General features: G+C 50.9%; 1 protein-coding gene across 2 annotated transcripts in view; it reads right to left on the bottom strand.

The window, feature by feature from the left end:
• Positions 1–3,286: 3,286 nt before the first annotated feature.
• LOC117869494 (junctional adhesion molecule A-like) overlaps positions 3,287–19,523 on the bottom strand; it is a 60,147-nt gene continuing 43,910 nt past the window's right edge. Inside the window, exons 3-10 of one of the 2 annotated variants that reach the window (XM_034756357.1) lie at positions 17,526–17,639; positions 14,930–15,085; positions 12,562–12,764; positions 12,374–12,476; positions 10,939–11,046; positions 10,197–10,206; positions 8,790–8,835; positions 3,287–5,445 (exon numbers count right to left, since the gene is read on the bottom strand). In XM_034756357.1, the coding sequence (XP_034612248.1) occupies positions 5,410–5,445; positions 8,790–8,835; positions 10,197–10,206; positions 10,939–11,046; positions 12,374–12,476; positions 12,562–12,764; positions 14,930–15,085; positions 17,526–17,639 (776 nt within the window). In that variant the 3' untranslated portion in view covers positions 3,287–5,409. Of the gene's footprint in view, positions 5,446–8,789; positions 8,839–10,196; positions 10,207–10,938; positions 11,047–12,373; positions 12,477–12,561; positions 12,765–14,929; positions 15,086–17,525; positions 17,640–19,523 lie in introns of both variants that reach the window. The other variant, XM_034756356.1, reaches the window with a different exon arrangement.

Below are 19,523 nucleotides of genomic sequence, written 5' to 3' on the forward strand. Positions count from 1 at the left end.
GCCCCAGGGTCCCCCAGCATCTTTTCCCCAGGTGTGTCTTCAGCACCATCCATGACTGCCATGGAAACGTGATCACATCTTGTAGCCACATGCTGATTGGCTGGCTGAGCATTCTTATGTGATGTCAGCGGCCATGTGGTGATCCACTGCGTTCATTGCTCATTTGCATCCAGGGGCTCAGTGATGGCTGTGGAAAAATGTCCCATGCAGGATGGGGCTAAGCAGTTGCTCTGGGCTGGGGTGCCCATCCCCACTGGCTCTGCATGTCTGGGACTGTTCCTCAGAGCAGACCAGGAATGAGGCATTTTATTAGAGACTTTCCAAAGGGAAAATGAGTCCACAAGAGAAGATCCTGACTGCAATCCCCTCTAGGGGCCTGATGCTCTCCACCAGTCTGACCCTCGGTGCCCACTGGCAAAGGGCCCACTCTCCAGTAATTCACCCTAGGCCTGACAGTCACTATCCCCAATACGTATCTAAAAGATGTCCTGGCATGTATCATCCATAAACAGGTGACAGGCTGGTCCTGAAAATCATGATGTGATGCATGCACAGTGTGGATATAAAGAATATGTTCTTACGCTGTGTTTGGGAGGCAGTGCCTAGCGCAAGGCTGCCCCAGACCAAGGAATAGGGGTTCCCCTCTATGAACGGCTTGATGACAGGCAGAGCCCAATGAAAGGACATTTACATATAAGATAAACAAAGCCATCAAGCAGCAGAGAAAACTACTTAGTGAGCTCTCTACATGTCTGAGTTTGTGCCCCCTCCCCTAAAGGCTTCCTGGCTCTTGAGACAAAGACAAGAGACTGGAAAATCTATAGGAGGCAGAAAGCCATCTTGGTTATCCAGCACTCGGAGGACAGAAGGATGGCACTTCCGAGCCTGTGAACGGCGGATCCTTTTCCTCTTAGCCGGAAAGGCAGAAGCTAAGTGAGAAAACTGCTTAGGCAAAGATGAAAACTTGCTAAAATTAAGTTTTAAGTAGTAGACAGTGAGCTTTGTTTGTAACCAGCTGTCTCTTTCCCTCAAATCTCCGTTCTTTGTTAAACTTCTGAGTTTTCCTATAACCATTTCTGATCTGCTCTATTGAAGCATGAAGTGAGCCCTCAGCTGGCCTACCAGGCTCATGCCCCGTCTCTTTGGGGGCAGTGAACTTAGTTTCTGGGAGCGTCCCGGGAGAGGGACTGGATGCAGAGACGTCTCCGGGGAACTGCAGGTCACTGAATGTCACCCGCAAGGCAAGGAAAAGGTTGGCAGAGTCTCGAGGCATTTGCTGGTGAGCCGGACAGCCTGGCGGAGCAGGGAGCTGACACACAGTAATCTCCGGCAAAGCTCACTCTTGCTAAGGCAGAAGGGTAAGACCATGGCTTGTGGTTCTGGGTTGCCTGACCAGAACGGCACAACGGGGATGTGGGCCTTACCCTCTCAGCTCCTGCACAGGGATCCCCCAACCCCCCAGCTTCACTGCAGCCTCACGTGGATCGAAGTGGAGCCGACTTGCTCTGATTCAAGCGCCTACGGCAGTGGGAAGGTGACACAGCCCCAAGTCAAGCCAAGGTCTCCAGCACAGAGCTGTGTGTGAGGGTAGTGCCTAAGGGCCAGCAGAGAACAGGGCCCCATTGTGCACCCCAAACCCCTCATCCCCCCACACCCCAACCCTCTGCTCTAGCCCCGAGTCTCCTCCCACACCCCAAACTCCTCATCCCCAGCCCCACCCCAAAGCCCTCACCCCCAGACAGAGCCCACCCCCCCTCCTGTGCTCCGAAGCCCCCATAACCCCCCCCCCAGGCCCCTTCCCCCCCCCCATACTCTAATCCTCTGCCCCAGCCCTGAGCAGGGCCACCCAGAGGATTCAGGGAGCCTGGGGCAAAGCGGGGGAGCTTGGAGCGCCACCCGGTGAGTACGAGTCTGTGGTGGCGGCGGCATTTCGGCGGCAGGGGGGCCCTTCAGTCGCTCCGTGTCTTCGGCAGCACTGAAGGGGGCCCCCCACCGCCGAAATGCCACTGACGACCCGGACCGCCGCCGGGTGAGGAAAGGGATTCTCGGCTAGGGCTTGCGGGGTCCGGGGCAAATTGCCTCACTTACCCCCCCCCCCTCGCGGCCCTGGCCCTGAGCCCCCTCCCACACTCCAAACCCCTCGGCCCCACCCCCGCCCCACATCCCCTCCGTATTGGTGCACACACATTCATTCCGTACATGGATGTAAAAAATGTGAGGGAACATGCTGGAGTTCACCAGCTACTAAGGCCACGTCTACACTTACAAGCTCACAGCGGCACAGCTGTACCAATACAACTGTGCTTCTGTAAGATCGCTCATGTTGCCCGTTATGCTGACAGGAGAGAGCTCTCCTGTGGACATCATAAAACCAGCCCAATGCGCAGCGGTAGCTCTGTCAGCAGGAGAGCGCGACAGAGCGCTGGGCACATGAGTGCTTATGCCGGCAAAACTTCTGTCACTCAGGGGGGTGTTTTTTCACATAAGTGCTAGTGTAGACATGGCCTGGAGGCTGCCAGAACAGTCCCAGCCAGAGACCTCAAATTCTCCCCCGCCAGGCTTCCATTAGCACCTGTGTGAACAGAGGGGTGGGGAGAGTGTTCCTAACCACACTTCAGCAAATAGATGTTTTTATTTGGGGGTTGAACCAAATATTCTGGAGAAGAATCAGGTTGGAGTCAAACCAAATCCAATTCTTTAAAAAAAATAAAAATAAAAATAAAAAAAAATAAAAAAAAAAAACTTTTTCCAGCCAAAACTATTTGTTGAATTCAACCTGAATCCATCAAGAGTAATGGTGCCCCCCCCGCCAACCCCCAAAATGTGCTCCCAGTTCAGATGCCAACACAGCTGTTAGATCAGTGATACTCAGACTGAGGTTCACGAGTGGCTCTTTAATGCATCTCCTGCAGCTCTTTGCAGCACATGAAATTAAAACGCCGTGTGATGAATTAACAACCAATCGGGATGCTTTTACTATGTTAACCACCATTTGTAGTTGATAAAAATAATAATACTTGGTCAGTCATTTTGCTGGGAGAATAATATATGAAAACTAAATATTTCCCCGGTCATACTGTTTAAATATGAAGAGTACTATTGATTGCTAATTTGGCTCCTGAACCACTGAGGTCTAAGGATCACCACTGTATTAGATGCATAGAACTACTGTGCAGTCCCTCCAGTTCCACCACTGACCAGCAGAGGGCAGGAGAGCTGCAGTCCACTCCACATCCGAGCAAGCCAGCCCCACCTTCCTCCTTCCAAATGTTCGGGGAGACTGAACTCAAACCAAAGGGTTTATTTCCAGTTACAAATAGATAAAATTACAAAAGTATTTTAAAGCGATTTAAAAAGTGACTATTACATGTCTCAGGCTTTCAAGTTAAGGTCTGGTAAGGTTTCTCTTGCTGAACGGTAATAAAAAACAGCCGCACACTTAAATCTGTCCAGCTGTTGGAGAGGAGTCTGGGCTCCTGGAGAGCTCTTGCCATGGTGGTTACGCTGTGACCCAACAAAGTGAAGGATTTGATTCCAGCCTCCATTATTCCTGGTAACCGATCCACTCTGCTTTGGAGCCCCGGGAGAGAACAATACAGATTCCACGGACGAGGCACCATCTACCGCAGCCTGGCAGTGGCCCCTTTCCTCCTCCCTCCAGACGGCAGCTCTGTGGCTGCAACAGGCTCGTTCCCTACACCTATTTCTCAATGGATCCAGATGTGTGGCGGTTCGAAACGCCTGCCATTCAGACTGAGGTTGGGGTGACCAGATACTGGAAAAATTGGGACACTTTTTTCCCCGGGGAGGGAGGGGGGAGATTGACGGACGGCGGGGGATGTAGTTGCGTATATAAGACAAAGCCCCTAATACCGGGACAATCCCGATATTGTCAGGACATCTGTTACCCTGACGTAGGATCTGTAGGTATCTGCCTAGCTCAGTGCTCAGGAGGCACCTACAACAGGCATTTAAAGCCTGAGTGCCCAGGGATCTAGCCACTCACCTTCTTCCCATTCAGTCCTACAGGTCTGAGTCTCATTTGCACTAAGGCCCCTTCACACTGCAGGGTCTTACTGGAAGTGGGAATAACAAGGCACCTACACCCCTTTAGCCGTCTCACCCAATCGCCAGTCAAACAGCTGTTGGCCCCGTAGAGCATCTTCCACGCAAAGCGCTACCCAAGAACTAACAGTGTGAAAGCTGATTGCATCTTCCTTCCCAAGCACGAGCAGCCACTTGGCCACACCAGCCAGAGTTGGGTGCACTGGCGTCGCTGTGGGGAGTGCAGGGTGAAGCAGCACAAGGCGACTCAACGCCAAGCCTTTACAAACGCCTGCCTTGAGGAAGGGCCCAGAACTTCGCCCTCGAGAAAGCCAACTCCACCCCACAACTCTGAACAGCAAGAACCTGCAGAGCATCGCTAGGTCTCACCGCGGCCCCCTGCACCTTTCGGATATGGCCCATGGCAGGGTGTGAACTCCATCTCCACGCCGTGCCAGCCAACCTGGTTTCAATCAAGGTTTGGCCCCAAAACGCCAGACTGAACCAAGCTGTTCTGGAAGGCTCTCCTGGCTCTGTCAAACTGGGCTGAAACAGAGCTCAAGCAGGGCCGTAAATCGGTGGGCAGAAGTTCTTGATTTCTCCTGGACTGGATTTTCTCTCTGCTGCCTCACAACCAAACCACAGGCCAAGGGAGAGGTGAGCAAGTCCCCTTAGATCTCATTGCTATGCCCCTAATCCCTTCTCACCAATCACCTCCTGCTCCAGGGAGATGTAGAATTCAACCTGTTCCGACACCACAAAGAGGACATCCTGACACACTCGTACAGCAGTGACGGTGGGGGCAGGGATGGGGACACCACGCAACAATCTTCTACAGTCACAAAAATATACTTGTGTGCCCTACGTTCAGTGCTCTAGCATAACCAGGGCTCCCCAGCCTGCCACTTCTGGCAGCATCAAGCCCTCCGATAGGCGTAAGTGGCACTACAGCGCTGCAAGGCCTTACGCTGGCCTGTCGCACGGGCTGAATTTCACCCTCCTTGGGGAAGCCCGGTGCTAGCGGACATCCCCAAAGCAGGGTGAGCAATCTGCAACGCCAGCAAGTGGCAGGGGGGCCCCTCTGCTGGCTGTGTTCAGCAGCCGGGTTTGTCGCCTGTCGCTCTTAGGAAATTAAGATTGGTTTATGCAAAGTCACCTGTAGCGCAGCGGGCAAGACTCCAGCCCCACGACTCTAGGGGACAAGGAGAGTCTAGAACAGGACTAAAAAGGCACTAGGTGAAACTTTAAAAAAAAAATAGTTAAAATCGCAGTGAGTTACAGTAATTCACACGGAACATTTACAGCAGTTCATGGGGCAAGGGGCAGGACGTCGGCAGGAGAGGGGGAGCCAATCCAGGGCCAATGTCACACCAGGAAGGACGAGGTCTGTTTGAATTCTCCCTGGGGGAGTGAAAGAAAGACACAATGAATTCCCATGGACATGAATTACAGCGAATCCTTCAAAACAAACCTGCTCCCTTTGCCCCCGTCCCCGAGCCCCTCGGAGAGAAAAGCTCATGGTGCTGCGCGGCCAAGGAGAAACAGTCGTGATGGCTGGGAATCGGGAGACCTGGGTCCCAGTCCTTGCTCAGCCTCCCACCTTGAGCAAGTCACCTCTGCTTGTTTCCCCTCCCATCCTGTTTGTCTAGCCTGTCTACCTAGACTGAGCTCTTGGGGGCAAATCTAACGCCAAGTGACTCAGCAGGAGAGCACTGGGTTTTCTGGGTAGAAGCACAGACTAGGTTGCAGGTGACGTTATGTTTATGGGCTCAACCTCTCTCATCGCAAAGCCGCCATGTGTCAGGGAAGAGCTGGCTGTTCGCTTAGGAGAAACTTGGCCTGGCAACACCCTCTGTTATTCCAGCCCGGTGTGAGAATCAACTTCGTAACTCCTCCCACAGCCCATCTCCGGCATCAGTCCGTGTCCCTAGCACGCAGGGTTTGGGTCTTGTCAAGTACACGTCCCTCTGTGCCTTGTGTGGAGCCCATGGGAGATCTACCTGTGTTCTGGGGAAGCGGCCCGAGTGGCTTCACCACTTTACAGAGCAGAACACACCAGTTGCACGTATGTAATACCTGAGCCAAGGATCCCAAGCTGTTAAACAACTGAATCACTACCATGACATATTATACCCATTTAACAAATTTGTAAGTGGAGGCACAGTAGGTGTAAGGGACCAAGTTGGGAACAGAACCCTTGAACTCCCAGATCCTGACTCTGGCTTTTACCACTAGCAATAACTCCTGTTTTCCCTACCCCAGACCAGCAAATGGTGCTGGACTCTCAGCAAAGACAGAATTTTCCTGACATTTTTGTGCAAAAAGTCCTGGCTAAGCGGCTCTGAAGTCCCATTTTCAAGAGTGGTGGAGGTGCATGGGGCCAGGTTTTTAATGGCGTTTAGGTGCCTGAACATGCGGATAGGCAACCGAGGGAGATTTCCAAAAGCACCCAGGCACACATCTGCATCTTTAGGCATCTACATCCTTTAGAAATCTGGCCTGTAGGCTCTTAAGTACCTACGTCACTTTTGAAAATAGAACTTTGGTGCTTTTGAAAGTGTTACCCTCCGTCTGAGGACAGAAAAGACTCCGCGTGCAGACACCACTTCCCGCGTCCCAGTCTCCGTCTGACTCTCAGAATGGCCTCTGGCTGATTGTTTAATTACATCCCAGACACTAAAAATTAGTCTTTTATTTCTTACTGCACTGATTAGTCATTCAATTTACACTCTTGCATTGGAGTTTCACTTTGAGGGCCTTTGCCTATTTAGCACATGAATAAGGTTAGTCGGGATCGTAGCATAGCATTACTGAAAGGTCCTTGATTTAATGGCTTGCATGGCCAAGCAATGCCCTGGAGCTCCCTTGCCCCACGTTGCGTGTCTGTGGGAATGGTTTTCGTTTTAAAAATCGGGGGCTGTAGCTCTGTCATTCCATGCGACATTGGTAAGCTGCACCACAGCTGCCAGACTGACCGGTTCTCTAACTGGGGGGAAGAAAACTAACAGCAGCCCTTCACCATTCCTCCTCAGCTAGTGGCATCAAGGAGGCCCCGGCACGATGCTTTTGCTGAGCCAGAAGTTAATGGGCTTGACGCAGGGTTCACCAGGTGAATTCCGTGGCCTGCGTTATGCAGATGGTCAGAATGGTCTCTTCCGGCCTCAATCTCTGACTCTAGAATCACCTAACACAGCCGGGAACGATGCCCCGTTGGAGCCCTTCGTTCACATTTGGCTCAGTATCTAAGGGTGACTCAAGGCTGCGGAAGGCGTGAAAGTTACATAGCCAGCACAGCAGGTTTTCACTGGGTGGGGCACTAAAAGGAGATGCGTTTACACATCTCTTGCCAGGGCTCATCATGACTGACTAGCACCTCCAAACATAAACGCCGGGTGGGGATGGTGGCGCTGCAGTGTTAGACTGAGCAGGGCGACTCGGGGCAAGAGAGAAATCTTCCCCGCTGGAGATAATGTATCAGGACCGTCTCTGTATCGAGGGGCCAGCTGCACCGGCAGTGCTGGGGAGGCACTTGGAACTCCTTGCTGAGTGGCAGGTTCTACCCTTCTGAACTCTCAAAACATAAGATAAGTTTCTCTAGTTTAGAGATGCCCCATTTTTAGCTCAAGCCTTAGAGGAAAGGCATTGGTGAGAATCAAATGTACACTGAACAGAAGGTCTTAAAGGCCTGACAGTGACTGATGGGCTCTGATACACAGGATCCTTCAGCAAATATGGCTACTTCTGAAGAGTGGAACACCAACTCCCACCACACCCAGAAGGATTACTGTCTGGGACGCTGGGGAATCTACCTACCTGACTTATACGGTGGTTACAGTAATTATCTACGTAACTGATCTGGAGCAAGTCATCACAGTATCTGAGCACCTCAGGGGTTTTTCATGCATTTATCCTCACAGCCCCCAGGGGCAGGGCAGGGCAGTGCTATTATCCCCATTACACAGGGAACTGGGTACCTGAGGCACAGATCCACAGAAGTATTTAGGCTCCATTTCAGTGGAAGTTATGAGCCTCAATACTTTGATGGGTCTGGGCCAGAGAGACTAAGGCCAAGTCTACACCAAAACGTTAAGTCGAACCAGCTATGTTGCTCGGAGGTGTGAAAAATCCGCACCCGGAGCCATGTAGTTAAGCTGACCTAACCCCCGGCGTAGACAGCTCTAGATCGAGGAAGAACAGCAGCTAGCTGTTTAAGTGAGACACAGCCTCAGAGATGTTCCCACGGTCATACATCTGAGTGTGAGAGAGCGAGGAATTGAATCCAAGTCCACCGAGAGCCTGGTTAGTGCTCGAACCACTGAGCCATCCTTCCTCTCAAGGTCAGAAAGTCTTAGTGCAAGTCATTAGCCAGGAACTGACACTGGGCTGGCAACACATGGACAAGCTTCGAACCATCAGCTATGTCCAGCAAATGAACTGAGCTTGTCAGGTGAAGTGTGTATCCACCAGTTTGTCCTTCCCTCCATGGACGTGGCTGGCTTTGGGTGAGGTGCGTCTCGGACGCTCCATAAAACCCACAAGACGTGGGCAGATCACTGCTGTAAGCAGGCTCTGTGGCTGGGTTACACCCTGCCTCTCTCAGGGGTTGCCAAAGCACCAGTCCCGGCCTGCAGGTGATTTGATCGCAGCCCTGACACTCAAGAAGCCAAGAACAAAGTTATTTCTTTGGGGACAAAAGACTTTCCGGGCTGCCAGAGCAAAGCCGCCTGGCTGGCAGTTCTACTTACGTCACTCCGGTTGGACGGCTGGCTGTAGATAACTTGCTTATTGGTGCTGCTAAAATGAGAAAGAATTAAACTAAGACACTTCACAAGGGCTGATCGCTCTCGGACCACACCCCAAGCACCAGCTGTGCCACTGTACCCCACCAGTGTCGGCCAGACAGCCAGCAACGTTGGGGAAGCAAGTTAGCAGACAGCTGAGGTTAACCACCAGGCTACATCAATCTTCACACCAAAAGATAGATGGGAGGTGCCTGATTTGCCCCTTCTCTCCCAACTCCCACCAGGCAAGGCACAGCCTCCCCCAGCTCTGGTAGGAGAGATGCTTTACAGACTGGCCTCTTCCTTCCATCCCTATTTCGCCATCCAATACCCAGCACACCGCAAGGACGGGATTGGGAGGAGGGCAGCTAAGAGGCCTAGTCCTGATACCCAGCCTGCTTTGGATGCCAAGTGGATTTTGGGATCTCTTCAGTCCCCATGTTAGAACCAGCTTGTAACTTGGTATAATCAGGCCAGGAGCAGAACTGGCACAGAAGTGAGGGCTGAGGAGGGTCAGGACAGAGGGGTATTGGCAGAGCTGGAAGAGGAGTCCAGGGCCAAATAAGTGGGGGGCTATGGATCAGGTACACGAGCAGAGCTGTGGAGGGGGGAATTTGCAAGCTCATGCAGGTGCTATTGGCTCCTGTGATGTTGACTTCTTCTAGGTAAGGGGAAGGAGACTATGCCTGGCCTGGCCTAGAGGCAGCATACTGCCCTGCTCTACTCTTCTGCAGCCTTTTGCTCACCAGGCCAGCGAGAGGTGGGGACACAGGACAACACTGCCATCTGGGGAACAGGGGAAGACAGTGCTCCACCCAGATGCCACCTGCTGACCCTTTCGGGTGGGGAAAACGGCGTTGATGGAGGCTTAGTCCTTGTCTTCAACTGGAAGATGCTGCTGGAATAGAGCTAGGACAGTGCGGACCTTAGAGGATAGGAGTGACCCATGGTGGGGACAGCAGAAACATGTGCCCTAGTCCAAGAGGAAAGGTCAAAGTCTCCCCACTGTTCCTGAACCAAAGATCCCACCCGGCGGCGGGGGGGGGGGGTGTTTGAGAGAGAAGGGGGAAGCAATGTGTCACACAGCAGCTACGCTGGGGCACAGTGGGGTGAGGGAGGAGCTTGGCATACGCGCTGGCACCTTGCACTCTACCCGCTGCAAGGAAGAGATTCCAGGCTGCATTTAAACTGCCATGGAGGAGGTGGCTGAGTCTGGCTAGTCCTGGTGCTTGCCCCCCAGGGGAATACTCTACCCACTCCACAGCGCTAGAAGGATCTCCGCAGGCCAGGAGCACAAGAGGGATGGAAGAGGCTTGGAGGACAGACAGAAAACAAGGCACACACTTGAACAGAGTACAAGGTTCCACTTACCCTCTTCTCTCTGGAAGGGAAAAAGAAGAAAGAGGATGGTTAAATGTTGGAGATGGGACGTGTCGCTCGGTTGCCAAGGGATGGCTCCCTGGCACTGCTACAGTGGGCAGCAACACAGGCTTCCGCGGGGCCACACTGCTTTCAGAGTGCACTCAATTGGCTGGGCCAAGCGCAGACAGGTCACACGCGCACAGGGATGCGAGATAGATTCACGGAAGGGGGGAGCACAGGCCTGACCACGACGCAGCCAAGCAAGCTCTGCACCACAGCCTGGGGGCCCCCCCATTTAATCCAGAGAGGCAGCCGGCAGGAACTGCAGTTCCTAGCATGCAATGCTCCATCTTGAGTCAAAGGCGGCTTGATGGAGAGCTGCCCAATAGGGTCAAGAACTCCGCAGGCAGCACCTCATCATTGAAAGGGGTAAGGCAGCCAAAGTTTGCTGCATCGCAGGTAGCCTGCAAGCTTCTGGCAAGCAGGAGATGGAGCCCACTGCATAGATGCCACCAGCAAAATATTGGTCGGGAGCAATGGCTCCTCCCAATAGCTTCTTCGGCAGCAGCCAGAGCTCATTAGCCTGCAGCACGCTGCCTGGCACCCTGCCCAGCGGTGCGGGCCTTAGCTTCTGCAGGGGAATTGACAGGGGCTCCGAGGAACTGCCTAGGGTCACGGGAGTGGCTGAGCGCAAGTGGAAGGGGGCGGGGAGAGGTATGTTCGCAGCCCAAGTGGGTAGCTTAATACTTACTGCTGAAAAAGCCACGACTGTAGGCGAACCAGATGCCGAAGGCAACCAGTGCCAGCACGATTAGCAGCACGACCACAGCTGCCACAATACCGCCCACGTTGACTTCAGCTGGGTGAGAGAATGACGTCAGCGCGGCATGCGGAGATCTTATGCGGACAGATTCCCCCTGCATGCCACAGGATCCCAAACGCTTTCACATCTGCAACTGCCCCCGTGGGAGAGTGACACCAGCAAAGGATTTAACCTGTCTAGTTGCAGTCACCGGGGGAGACTGGAGCCCACCTTCCTTCAAGGGCCAATCGCCCTGTCTCAGTTGCCTTGAATGGATTTAAGCAGCTAGGGGTGAGGAGCCTGCACCAGGGTACCCAGCCGGAGGGGTGGAGGGAGGGGAGACACACGGACACGGGTTCTGTAATTATAACCCTGCTGCTGTCCCATTCACGGCTCCCTTCACGCTAAGACAGCTCCCAGCCTGCTCCACCCACCTCCATTTCTTCCTGCCCCGCTGTCACCAGCCCCTCGCCGCACAGCTGGAGTCAGCGCTTGGTGCCAGCGCTTGGTGCCAGCTGCTTCCACCTATCGGGAAGTGGCAGCAGGAAGGGCAGCGGCTGAGAACGGCAACATTCCACGGCCAGCTTAGCCTGGGACGAGCCTGCGAGCCACGCCAAGGGCTGCCGGGCCTCACCCCTCCCTGTTCTGCTGCTTTGCTATTTGGTTCCGGTGAGCTCAGCCCTGCCCTGATACAAAGTTGACAGGCATTCAGAGGGGAACTGGCCATGGCTTGGGAAGGGAGCACCGGCATGGACCTGGCACCCGAAGATCTGCAGTCTGAGCTCCATTGTATGGCTCTAATGTTGCGAAGGGCTAAAACCAGACCAAGGGGGGAAAACAGGATGGCTTGGGCAACTCCAGGGAATGGGGGCTAACGGCACGGTAGCTTTTCAGAGGAGGGGATGGTTGGAATGCTTGTCACCGGAGCTGGGCCCGGCAAACACACCTATCCCCAACCTCTGGCACTCCCAATCCCAGAGTGCACTAGGCTAGGGCGGGAGCCTCCTCTGGGACTGTCTGTACCGAGGCCCAGCTCCGGAGGTCATGTAGGAGGCGGGACATGCCAAGAACCACTTGTTGGCTCTCAGGAGACTCCGTTCTCTGCGAAGGTTGCTCTTTTAGCAGGGCAGCCCAATGGGCTTCTGGTTCCAGGCTCTCCCCAGCCCTTGCAGCAAAGCACATGCCTGTTTTCCCATCAAGACACTTGGGCACTGTCCAACCTTTAATCTATCGCAGCCAGTACAGGGAGTAGCTGCAGGAGGCCGGGGAAGGGGCAGTGACAACACTAGCTATTGCAAGCTTGCAAGTGACTTCCAAAGAGCCCAGTGCAGACGTGCGCACACAACCTCCCACACGCAGGGACTGCAAGCCCCCCTTTCCTTACTGGCTTCCAAGTGGATGGCTTCCGATTTCTGAGCGGTCCCGACGTTGTTCTGAGCCTCGCAAAAATAATCCCCCGTGTCGAAGCTGGTTACGGGCTCAATCGTCTGGAGTGGGAAAGAAGGCGTGAGAGAGGCATGGACAGAGGTGTGAACTCCCCACGAGTCAGGCAGCCCCCTCCCCAGCGCGTACCAGCACTCCTGTCTTGGGGTCGATCGTGTAGGAGGAGTTCCTGAATTTCTCACTGATCTTGGGGTTGGAGGGCATCAGGATGTTGTCCCTGTACCACTGGAAGGTAGGGGGTGGAGAGCCATCTGTTTCTGTGCACGTCAGCACAGCTTTGTTGCCGATTGTCACCGAGGTGGGCACCTTGGCAACGGGCTTGGAGGGAGGCACTGCCAATGGAGAAGGCAAAGAGGCACATGTTACAGATGACCTTACAGAGCTTTGAACCCACCGCTGTGACCCCCCGCCCTAAACACACCCAAGACGCAGTCATGTGCATTTGTTAAGTTGTGCTTATTAACCCATGACTGGCCGGATTAGACTCGAGGTCCTGCTCAGTGACACAAAGGCAAACAAATGGCCAGCTCATTTTAAGTGAAGTAAATGGCAAGCAGCAGCCATGTCTAGCTTGACGGTCCGTTGACTCATGAACTAAGTCAGTGGCTGGGCCTCTTCCATTGGCAGGGCTTTCTTGGCACTGCTCCAGGGCTGATCAGCGACGTTCCAGAGCTCAGGCCAGTGTAACTGTCATCCCCCGACAATGCACCTTTCATTGCGATGGGGAAGGAGTGAAAAGCGGTTCCTTCCTGACCCATGTAGAGATCCTGTGCTGCCCTGAAGCTTGATTATACTCATGTCAGCACAACTCCAAATAGTAGTGGACTTTTCTTTAAAATCCAGCCACACTATTGTCTGGATCTCCTGGGACACGTTCCACAGAGAGCAGCAGTTCCTTGCGTGGGTTCTGAACCAGCTGCCCTTTAATTCAATAGAGGATTAATGGCACTCACTGGGCTGGCTCTTCCATTGCCCTGCTCCCTGGGCAGCCATTTAAACCACAATAAAATGGGTCTGGAATGCAACTAAATCAGAGCAGCTCTTGGGGTTCTGGTGCAAACGACTGTGCAGAGGAGCAGGGAGATGAGAGAAACAGGTGCCCGACGTTCAACATAAATGGCAAGTGCACGTGGGGAGAAGTGTCACTGACCAGAAATTAACGCTTTGACTAAAAGCCCTGCTGGTGGCAGTAGCCACCCTGCTGACAGGTGAAAGGTGCGATGCTGGCCGTGTGGGTGAAACCAGTGTCCCTCCCACTTTGATGGAGCAACTTGTCGAAACAAAATGTTTGACCAAAACTGCTGCGTTCCTGAAGGAAGGAAACAGAGTTTGCTCCAACACTGGGCTCCCATTCGGTGACTGACTTTGCAGCGCTGGTGAAAGGTGCTAGACTGACAGCATTTGTGAGTGAGGCTCTGGGTACGGCCACAGAACAGGCACTGTAAAAGTAGTGTAATCTTCCCCCCCTAATCTTTTGCCAGGGACCTCAGTCCAGCCATGAAGGGACCATTTCTGGAGTGAGGACTGGTCAGTCTCCATTGGTCTCTGCAGACAATACACCCAAGGTTCAGATTGGTGCTGACAGTGAGTCTTCAAGGTGTGAAGAAGTGGACTGACAGCACATCTGTATGAAGGGGGATCTCTGCTTAAATGCCATTCGCATGTAATGCAAGATAAGCATGGACTTGCCCACGTCAGCAGGGGGAACAGTTACAGTGTCAGACTTCCTGAGTGCGTGTTACAGAAATAATGGTGCCCCCGTGTAGCTAGGATTGTTTCTTCATTGCCACATAATGGGCTACGCATTGACCCGTGCGAGGCAGTCCTCGAGAACCAGTTGTGTTTAATGGTTCTGAAGATGCGGAGCCAACAGAACTGGAGGCTTTTGAAACCATTGGATAATCCGGGCATTAGGCTTTCCCCAGGGCCCCCCTTCGAACCTGGCTAGCCTGACTGGATTACAGGATACTTGCCACTGCCCAAAGCAGCCTTATTCCATGGCTCTATTCCAGCAGGACTGACGCTGCTCTAAGCAAGGCCCTAAAGCTCCATTCATGCGCCGCTCTGGCCCTGCAGGTCCGTGGTCAGGGGACATGGGTGAGAATTTCAGAGAACCAGGTTTAGACGATTGAGGCTTCCCTACAGTCTAAGTCCAATGTGGAAAAAGTCTTGTTTCAGTGACCTCAGGCTAGTTTGCTATCCACTGATGATACCATGGTGTGCGGAGAGCAACATTGTTCAAATAAGCCATTGGGCTCTTAGTAGGGAAAAATACTACCCTCCTTGCGGCAGGAGTCAGTGGGGAGGTTCCCCGGCCTGTACCACGCAGGTTAGAAGTTCATAGTGCTCCCTTCGAATCTTAAACTCTATGAAAACACACTCCTTGCCCACAATTGGCAACATGCCCCCAGGGGCCCCCTCTCTCCGCGACTAGAAGCCCTGGAACTTTAGCCATGGCAACCGGTCCCAAGTTGTAATTACAGGAAGGCAATAGTACCTTGGACGATGAGGTCAACTTCTGACTTTCTTAGTTGGTCACTGCCCCCGCTCCCGGCCCAGAAGACTTCGCAGGTGTACTTCCCCGTATCCTTCCGAGTCACCGAAGAGAAACTAATCCCTGTGGGTGAGTATTTAGCACGGTCTTTGTAGGGATCTGCAGAGAAAGGGGAGACAGTGAGAAGCTGAGAGCACTTGGAGGTGGAGGAATACAAGTGAGAGCCAGAACAGGCTGCTGGTGTGGAGAAGGGGAGGAAGGGCAGCCCCATGAACCAGCCTCAGAGCAGAGAGCTCGGTAAGGAGAAGAGCTGATTAAATGGGGTTCAGTTCAAATACAACAAGAGGTCTCCCCATTGCAGAAGGAAGCTACACGCCCATACGTCCAATAGCCAAGCCAGCCCAATCACAGCTGACCGGGGGATGGAGGGGTTTGTTGCAGGGTTTAAGGGATAGGTTCTGTTATGCTGTGCTGCTGGCGGATATGGACTAGTTAGTGAGCAGGTTACTCCACCCCATTTCTTTCCTCGTAGCTTTTCCCACGAGTGCTCAGTGCTTTTTAAGAAATTAGTTAGCAGTGGTAAAGCTGATTCCAGGCAAAGCAATCTAGAACACTGTGTGTGGTTACCCCAGTCACATTAAAAGACTGTTCTCAAGCTGTTGAGCTGACATGGCTGAGTGACAAAGGGGTCTGCAGAAGGCGAGGAAGCCATTGCTAGGACACAGGACACAATGGCTGGTTGGTTCTCGCCTGTCTTCGTAACACCTCAGCACATCTGTACACCACAGCTCAGCCATGGAAGCGTCAGTGCATGCTGGGATTCCTGAAACACCTACCCCACAGGGTCCAGCTCTGTTACTAGGAGAAGGCGCTTCTGGCTAATTTCCAGAGGTGAAGCACTGCACTGTGGGAAACAGGAGCTGCTGCCAATGCCTGAGGCTTCCTGCCCGTATTGGGAAGTTACAGACTGAACTGGTTCAGAAGGACCCAAGCTAAAGACCTCACTTCGGATCAGGGTGGATAAAATCAATGATTTAAAAAAGAGTTTTTAATTTAAATTGGATACAGAATTATTTTCAAAAATAAACCTATTTAAAAATAAATTTGAAATTATTACCACCTGTATTAAGGCCAAACTTACTATCGTCTATTAAAATCATTTAAATTAAACTTTTAAAAAATGAACAGTATGTTGACTGCTGACGTTTTAAAGAAAGGCAGATCACTGAACTGGTGGAAGTCACACGCTAACGTCTTGAAGCCAGAGTTTATTGGCATGCTGAACCAACTTTGGACAGCAGTAGCTTCTTCTGCACATGCAGAGAGAATTTTTTTTCCCCATTTCAGTTTATTAACTAATTCATCTGAATAACTCATTCATTCATTAAACCGATTGGGAGCTGAAAAAGCAGAAAAGCTTGTTTTCTTCCTGCAGTCTATGAATAAAAAGTAGCTGTAAGAGAATGAGATCTACTAGCTCTAAAATCTTGCCAAGGTGACCAGAAACAATTAGTTCAATTCGCTAATCTGCAGATAATACTTTCTTTGTTTAATAAATCAGTTTTAAATGCTAAACATACTGTCAAACGTTTCTTATTTATCCAGTGCATGGAAGGCAGTTTTATTTAACTGCTTAAAAAAATGTTTAAATGCTGATTTTGTGCCTTTTTATTTGAATTCCAATCTCCATCCAAACAGAGCTTGACACAAATCAATCACAAAAAACGTTAGGGAGGGATAGCTCAGTGGTTTGAGCATTGGCCTGCTAAACCCAGGGTTGTGAGGGGGCCACTTAGGGATCTGGGGCAAAATCAGTACTTGGTCCTGCTAGTGAAGGCAGGGGGCTGGACTCAATGACCTTTCAAGGTCCCTTCCAGTTCTAGGAGATAGGATATCTCCATTAATTTAATTAAATTAAATAAGAAATGCATAATTCCCCATTTTCAAACAATAAAAAATGTAATCTTTAAGAATTTGAAGAAATGTATGTTAAGCTATATAATAAATGTTCCAGTCGAAAACCGGACACCTGGCAACCCTACCTACAGCATGTCTTGCAAGGCTGGGCCCGGCTTCCTACTCCAGGCATTGTGACCTGGTGCATGGGGTTGTAGCATCACTCAGGTTTGGCCCCTTGATTAGACAAGGCAAAACCTGAGGAGTGCCGCTACCCCATGCACCAGGTCACAACACCCGGGGCAGGAAGGCAGAAGCTGATGTTGCAGGATGGGTGGAGGGCAGGCTCACTCAAAACATATTTCCCCCCCCTCCCCTGCAACCTATTTTCCCCCATTCCCCCTCCCCTTATGCACCCACTGGGGCCTCCCATTCACATCGGGCTGGGAAACAACGTATTTCTGTATTTGCACCCTTGGCTTCAGGATATCTGTGGGTCCAAGTGAACCCATCAACCCATGCTGACGCCACCACTGAAAATAACTAAAAAGTACAAATGCAAAACAAGATAAAAATCAATAATTTAAAGCAATCCACCCTGCCTCAGATGCTGCAACCAGCTGGTATAACCTGTGCTTATCCAACACCTGGCCCAGAGACCGTAAAGGGGCCCTCAGACATTCCGTACAATGGACTCACGTACCTGTGAATTTCGAATCATAGTAGAACAGCACTATTGAAGAGCCCTTTTCAAACTTCCACTCGACCCTGGGTGTTCCGCTTTGCGATACGTACGCAGTACAGGGTAGATCAATTGCTGGAAAGAAACAGCAATAAGTCAGCATTTGCACTGCACCCCAAAGGTAAGGTCATGTAATAAGATCCGATTTGTAAACACTTGGCAGAGCTAAGCCACGAACATATTTGTTTTAAAATGGACTGGGAGCCAGATTTTCATTTATACCCAGGACCAATTACAACATAGTGGAAGGGATCATCCTTCCTGAATCCCAAGGGCTGGAAAAAATGCCTAACAGTGAGAGGCTTAAAGAGCGGTTTAGTTCATTGAAAAGAAGATTGCCAGCTAACATGATTATGGCATATAAGTACGTTCTGGGGGCGGGGGGGAATACACTAAAGGGCTCTTGGGTACAGAAAGGCAGAAGAACCACCAATGGCTGGAAAAAGCCAGACCTGTTCACAATATTGTATTGTTTTTAAAAGAGTGATTAACCATTGGAACCATCCAGGGAAGCGATGGATTCCTCAACTCTTGATGCCTTCAAATCCGGCCTGTCTGCCTTGCTGGAAGAGATGCTTTAGCCAAACAAGTGATTGGGCTCAATATAAGGGTAAGTGGGTGAAATTCTCTGGTCTGTGTGATGCAGGAGGTCAGAATAGATGATCTAATGGTCCCTTCTGGCCTTAAAAGTCTACCATTTCTTGAGGGCCACCATCTTAAAGTCACATGGGTCTGAAAATGCAGCCTACTGCTGACATGCAATACTAAAATCACTGGAACAAAAACATTAATGAGCTTTTTTGTTCACTTTGTGCATTTGGCAGCACTTTGGGTATAGTCCGTTTCAATGCTGCCTTGTCTGGTCAGTTTATGTGGGTCTTTCAATCAGGAAAAGGGCAGAAATTCACTTATGAAAACTTAAAATAGGAAATTGATTGTGAAGCTGCAGAAACTAGCAGGGACAAGAATTGTATCTGAAACTACTGGGCACTCATTGAGATTTACTAGATTACAAATCAGTGTTCCTGTAAGTGTCAATCCAAAATTAACAATAAATTAGAAAATGGACATCATATTGACAGTCTGAAGCAGAGTGGAGCTACATTTCGCTCCTTCTTGAATGCCTGGGAGACTAGAGATGGAGTTATCACTGGCAACTGACATTTTAAAAAAACAAAATAGGGGTAAAAATTTCAAAACATGCCCAAATGACTTAGGAGCTTTTAAATCACTTAGGGCCAGATTTTCAAAGGTATTTAGGTACCTAAAGATGCAGGGAGGCACCTATTGGGATTTGTAAAAGTGAAAGCAATGGAAGTTATATTTCTAGCCCACCTAGGTGCTTTTGAACACCCACTAGGCACCAATCTGCATCAATAAGCACCTAAATACATTTGACAATCTGGCCGTTTAGGCACTTTTTGAAAGTTTTACCCTAGATTTAGTAGTTCAACTTGCCAGGGGCCATTCCCGATTCAGTCATCGTTAGGGCTCAGTCATTATCTCCACCCTGAACCTCATCATTATGCTCCGATACAACAGCTATTAAGCCCCAAACTTTCATCTACATTTCATCTGAGACATGGACACTGAAATCTCTAGAACAAGAAGTACTTGAATTTCAAAGATTCAATACTCACCAAAACTACTATAGTATTGCTTTGAGTGCAGAAAGACTCCAGAGGCCGTGAGCCAAAAAGTCAGGCCATGTATTAAAGCAGATGCTTGTAAGTTCACTATTCAGTACACGAACTTGTCAAAGTTGTTGCTAGTGTACTAGGCACTAGATATTTATGTAAATATATTCCAGCTAGTACAGATATACCCCAATCTAGTACAAGATCATATGGTTTGACAGAAAAATGAATAGGGATGTTTTGTCCAAGATATCAGGAACAAGGGGAGGTAAACAGATGTCATGGAGCACATAAGGTGGTACGTAAGTTATTTATCTCCGCC

Source organism: Trachemys scripta, chromosome 24, assembly GCF_013100865.1.
Source record: "Trachemys scripta elegans isolate TJP31775 chromosome 24, CAS_Tse_1.0, whole genome shotgun sequence".
Lineage (NCBI taxonomy): Eukaryota > Metazoa > Chordata > Testudines > Emydidae > Trachemys > Trachemys scripta.